The sequence below is a fragment of the Xenopus laevis genome, chromosome 8L, assembly GCF_017654675.1.
Source record: "Xenopus laevis strain J_2021 chromosome 8L, Xenopus_laevis_v10.1, whole genome shotgun sequence".
In the NCBI taxonomy this organism is placed as follows: Eukaryota; Metazoa; Chordata; class Amphibia; order Anura; family Pipidae; genus Xenopus; species Xenopus laevis.
Window position 1 is genome coordinate 70,056,643 of NC_054385.1, and position 6,000 is coordinate 70,062,642.

Sequence of the window (6,000 nt, forward strand, 5' to 3'; positions counted from 1 at the left end):
AACAAGATACTATGGGGAACGGCATTCCTGTTGTAGGAGCTTTCTGGATAATGGGTTTGTGGAAGTTAAAACCCCTCTACAGGGAAGGATTTAAGTCTTTATCTTTATATAGCTGGCCATAGATGCAAAGATCCGATCGTACAAATCCTCGATTCTTACGATATTTGGACCGTGTGTGGCGAGTCCCGACATTTTTCGTCCCACTGAGTCGTTTGGTCGATTGGACAGGTTAAAAGATTTCTGTCGGCTGCGGGTAATTTCTCTGTATGTATTGCCAATCGTACGATTTTCAGAGGGAGAATGTCACTAGTCGAACATAACTTTCATACAATTGCTGTCAGGGGCAGAACATCGGCTGATCTGTTCTTTTGTACTTGATTTGATCGGAATGGTTAGTGGCAGGTCGGGAGATGGGAAGTCCGATCGTTGGAGGATTCTCGAGCGTCTATGGCCAACTTAAGCACTATATTAGACTATATTAGACTGCTTGCTGTGCCAAGCAAACTGACTGTGTGACCCTGAAGCAGCTGCTACCCACATCACAAATGCACAAATCAAGACAGAATCCTTTATCAATTCAGATTAAAGAAACACAACAACGTACGAGCAGCTCATGAAATTGCAACATAAGATGCCATAGGTCACTTGGTTTATTGACTTTTCTGTTTCAAACCAATGGTTCTTGGGTATGTTTCCACGGCCTTTCCTGTCACACGCCTGGGTTCACACTACATAAAATCATTCCAACAATTCTCAGTGTTACTCCAGGGCGCCTGGTTCTATGGATCTTGCCCATACTCAACACCCTGCACTTCAGCCTGACAGAAAGTTGTGCAGAGGGAAGGCCCGCCCCATCCATGCGCCTCTCCCCTGATGCTTTGCCGGGGGGCACTGCTGTACAAGAGAGGGACGCTGCAGCCATACTTCCACTCGCTTGCCAGGAGGTGTGTTTACTTTGCCTGCGTATATCTCTCGCCCGGACGTGTCAGGAAAGATGTCTACTCGTACGAGGGAGGTGGCTAAGGCAGGGGGCGGGGACTCCAGCGCAATTCATTCCTACAGTTCTAGCGTCCTGCAAGGGGATTTTACATTTGTGTAATGGGCGGAGAACTCCCAACTCTATTCCCCGAGTCCCATAACGGGAAAACCCACCCCTCAGTCCTAATTGGTCCCGCCCCCATCCCTATTCTCTGCGCTTCCCAGCAGGGTTGTGCCTTGTGTGGAGAGGAGGGGGGTTCTGCGGATTTAAAGAAGTGACTTCACCTCTGAGCAGGAAACGTTACAGATCTCCCTTGGTTAATGCAGACGGCTCCCATCTGATGAAGACATGCCCCCTCAAGAACTTTCCGTGGATTACACTTCCCACTTTGCACCCCCTGTGCCACCCCACAAGCCCAAACCAGTGGCAGCGTCCTGCGGCCAGGAGCGGATCCTGAAATGCGTGCTGCTCGGAGATGGGGCGGTTGGCAAGACCAGCCTTCTAGTGAGTTACACTACTAACGGCTACCCGACCCGCTACATCCCTACGGCTTTCGATGATTTCTCAGGTAGGTTTCTGTCTTTCCGCGTGCCCCGCACACCCCCACCTCAATGGTTTGCTTCGTGGGTGTCCCACCTGCGTCCCTGGCTGCAATTCCCAGAATTCCCCGGGTGGGTTTAAGCATTGCTGTTAGTGGGGGGCGCAACATCCCTTGGCTTTTCTTTATGGAACTACAATGAGCCGTGCGCTTCTCTTCTGTCCCTGTCTGCGCATTATTTTATATCACCGTCTGACCACATGTAATAACAGCTACAATGTCTATGTCTCTATGTATTCTCCAGTACAATACATTCCTGGGCCCCCCACAAGTCATAGGCTTTGCCTTCTCTCTAGTTACACCCCTGCTTTGTACTCCTTCTGACTTTACAAGGGTTAAGCTCCCCCAGACATCTGTAACTATTTAACTAAATACGGGAATTACTTTCTACCAACCCTGGCCTTTGCCTTAGTGAGTGCGTCATTGTGCTACAGTCGCACAGACAGGCGTTTGTGTATAGCCGAGGGGCAGTGTTCCTTATCCTGTGCATAATCCGTATTCATTATGTAACCGTCCCTTATATATTGAGTGATGGTGCTTTCTGTAGCTTTTGATTTGTGCTATGTGCTTCTAACCCCCATAGACTGATATTTGTCACCAGTGTTGAACTACAACTCACTAGCTTCTTGGAAGTCTTTGGGAGCTTACAGCCATACTTTGAAGACAGTTAAACCCTAACCTGACTGCCAACTTGTTTTGTTTTGCAAATGTTCGTAGCTGGCCTTTAGCGATTTTATAAATGATAAATTAAAAAGACATTGCTGGGTTGAGAGCTGTCCTTTAGCTCAAAGACTTGTTGCTTTCAAACAGTTAATGCAGAGATCAAAGCTCGATTGTTCTCCGCTTTCTCCTCCCCTTTGAATCCGTTCTATGGAAAACAAATAGTGATATTTTTTCCTTCATTGGCTCCGCTGTGGTGGTAAATATTAACTCTGTAGAGAGCCATTTCAGTCTCCAGATCAGGAAGCACCTTACACACTAGATGATATATTATGGACTGACTGAAAATAGGATATATTTACATTTCTGTTAAACAATATCATGTTGCTGTAAGAGAGGAGCTGAACTAACTTTTTCTTTCTTTTTTTCTGCAGCCCTGGTGCAGGTCGAAAATACTCCTGTGAAACTTCAGCTCTGTGATACAGCAGGACAGGTATGAATCTAGGCCTGCATAAACTCTTCCATATTGCTATCATTTCATTGTCTTCCTTAAGGTTTTTTTTAACTTTGTTTGCATACCTTTAAAAGAATCTAATTTGCCTTCTTTGCTTCTCTCTTCAGGATGAGTTTGACAAGCTACGCCATTTCTGTTATCCAAAGACAGATGTTGTGATTCTTTGCTTCAGTGTTGTCAGCCCATCCTCCTTCCAGAATATCTCTGAAAAATGGATAACAGAGATACAGAGTCACTGTCCCAATGTGCCAGTTGTGCTAATTGGGACTCAGTGTGACCTCCGTGAAGATGTCAAAGTTCTCATTCAGCTTGCTCGGTACCAGGAGAAGCCTGTGTCTAACTCTTCTGCTAGGGCTCTTGCTGAAAAGATTGGTGCTGTAGCCTACGTGGAGTGCTCCGCTTTGACCCAAAAGAACCTTAAAGAAGTCTTTGATACAGCAATAATTTCTGGTTTGCGCTACTCAGATCTAAGGGGACAGAGAGAGAGGAAAATGGCTGCCACTGCCAACAAGATGAAAACTCTTTCAAAGGCATGGTGGAAAAAGTATGTGTGTGTCTGAGGGTAAGAACCATACTTCATGATGCACACAGAAGACCAATATGCCAGACTTTCTGCTGAAGTGTTGGCAATTAAACAACACAACCATTTTTTTCTGCAGGAAGCCAAAATTGAAGGAGAAGTGGGGAGTCTTTTTTTGCTGCCAGTTTATAGACAAAATCTCTTTTTTCATGAGAAGCAGTTAAACTTTATTTCCAACATGATCAAGATTCAAATTGTAGACTTTCTATATATTTTTCACTTGTAAGAATAAAATATGCTCGTGGGACCAATTGCTCCCTCCCAAACATCGGAACAGGAAATGCATAATCTAAAAGCAATATACACCTTCAGCTCTTGTGAACATTGGGCAGGGATTGCTGCTGTTAGTCATTACAAAGGTCGAGGCCTTGCTCCATATCAGAAAAGGAGACATTTTGCTGGTTTATTTAATCTGTCTCTTAGCTGAGGTGGATGTTATTCCAATACTGCTTCTATTTTTAGAAGCGTGCAGTATTTTAAGATATTATATTAACACTGGTGGGTGCCATGTGTCTGTGTTGTGGAGGGCTCTACACAAAAGATTATATATCCTTTTTTTATTACTGATAACCAAACTGAGGTTCTACATCTGTTTGTAAACTACAATTTCTAGCATCCCTTTAACTAGGGGTTTATAGTAAGAAAGCAGGGGGGATGTCCACCCAGTTGCTTCTAACCCCCAATTATTTTAATTTTATGTGTAACCGATTCCCTCTGCATCACAGTCCAGGCTCCATGACATAATACTCCAGTTATATCTGCTTTATAAGCAGCTGCTTGGGAGACCACTTTGATTTAATGTGATTTTGTTTTGGAAATAAAATTACATTGATAAAATATTTAATCTGTGTGTTGTTTCTTTTCTGCTGGTAAAAAAGACTAGGGTGCTCTTTTATGTCACTGTTTGTGTAAATTACATTAGTAAATGTATCACTATTCTTCCTGATATGAGTGGGTGTGGCCTATATTCTGTTTTTAGCAGAATCGTAATGGAGGGTGAGTTTGCATCTCCCTGGGTTAAGTATGTTCTGTTGTATATGTTGTGTATGCCAATTGTTGCTTTAGATGCTTATCTAAAGGCTTCTCCATTTGTTGATGTCAGAGAGAGTGAGAAAGCATGAAGAACTGTTGTGTATGATGGTCAGGCTGGCACTGCTGCTGCTGCTTTATTTTGTTCTGTATTCAGAACTGGTCTTCTGTATTAGGACCATAGAGACAAACAATGACATCATATGTCAGATAGTACATTCTAGTAAAAAGCCCAAAGTTTCCCCCTGAATGGAACACCATATCTTCTATGCACTTTCTACACCAATCTTTTCCAAGAACTGCTGCATTTAGTCAGTTGAAAACTGGCAGCTCCACAAGCAAGGTGTACAGCTCAAGGTGAGAACTTAGTTTAAACCACTGCGTTTATTAAAAACTTCTTAGCATAAAAACTTGATTGCGGAATTGATATACAAAAATAAAATTGTTTGGTAGGCAAAATACCCATACAGCTATGATCTGTGCTGCAGGCTAAACAAACATATCCTGTTTTCAGTTGGCTGAAAAATTAACAAAAAAAAAAAAGAAAATGCTCACATTGACTTGAATGGTTGATGCCCTGGAAGATGGGATGTTTTGTCACCAATGCTTAATCTCCTCCAGTGCAGGTGACAGAATGCCCAAACTTACCTTCCTAACAACTTTAATGTAAATTGCTGAATGTAAAACATACATTCCAAACAGATTTACATTAATGCCAGATGTTTTTCTCCCACTCTGTAAGAGATTATGCGTGGACGCCAAAACGTTCTGACTGCCATCAAATTTATGCTCTAGTCCAGGGTTCCCCAACCTTTTTTTACCTGTGAGCCACATTCAAAAATAAAAAGAGTTGGGGAGCAACACAGGCATTTGGGGTGCCAAATAAGGGCTGTGGTTTGCTATTTGGACTGTCAGCCTACAGGAGGCTCTTTTTGGCAGTACACAGGATTTTAATGCAAACAGAACTTACCTCCAAGCCTAGAATTCAAAAATTAGCACCAACTTTGAGGCCACTGTGAGCAACATCCAAGGGGTTGGTGAGCAACATGTCTAATGTCTTATCAAAGATCCATATTTCTCATAAGTATTGCATTACTTGCTCCTCAGCCAAGTTCTTGCTGCTAGTTGAATTAAAAGCAGATCAGTCGGGAGTGGTGGGCAGTACAGTAAATGCAAACGAGCCTTTAAGATAAAAGGTAATTGTGAGACAAGTGCTGTGATCCAAAAATTATAAATAAAGACTGTCCGTATGAGACCTCTTATCTGGAAACCTGATATCCAGAAAGCTCCAAATTACTGAAAAGTAATCTCCAATAGAGTAATAATTAAACAGTATGTTGTATGTGACGGTACTAAGTTGCATCTCTATATAAGTGACAAAACTATTGGGCTTTTTTCATTTTTACGTTATGTTTTTTTTAAAGTAGATTTAAGTGTGGTGATCCTAATTCCTGGAAAACCCCAGGTCCCAAGCATTCAACATAATACATCTAATTCCTAGATAATTCCTCTCCCCCTCCAGAAAAAGTATTGGGCTCATGTCAGATTGCTAGCATGACCTGATAAAAGGAGAATTTAGAAAGCGTGACTGGGTTGGAAGGAAGCGGCCCCTACTGTCTGCCTATCAAAATGATGATACC

At 42.6% G+C, this 6,000-nt stretch overlaps 1 protein-coding gene across 1 annotated transcript; it reads left to right on the forward strand.

Moving 5' to 3' along the window:
- Positions 1 to 1,284: 1,284 nt before the first annotated feature.
- rhou.L (ras homolog family member U L homeolog) lies at positions 1,285 to 4,175 on the forward strand. Its single transcript, NM_001094470.1, is given in 3 exon segments — positions 1,285 to 1,547; positions 2,672 to 2,730; positions 2,859 to 4,175. Coding segments are annotated over 3 exon segments (732 nt in total). The 5' UTR covers positions 1,285 to 1,327; the 3' UTR covers positions 3,312 to 4,175.
- Positions 4,176 to 6,000: the final 1,825 nt, after the last annotated feature.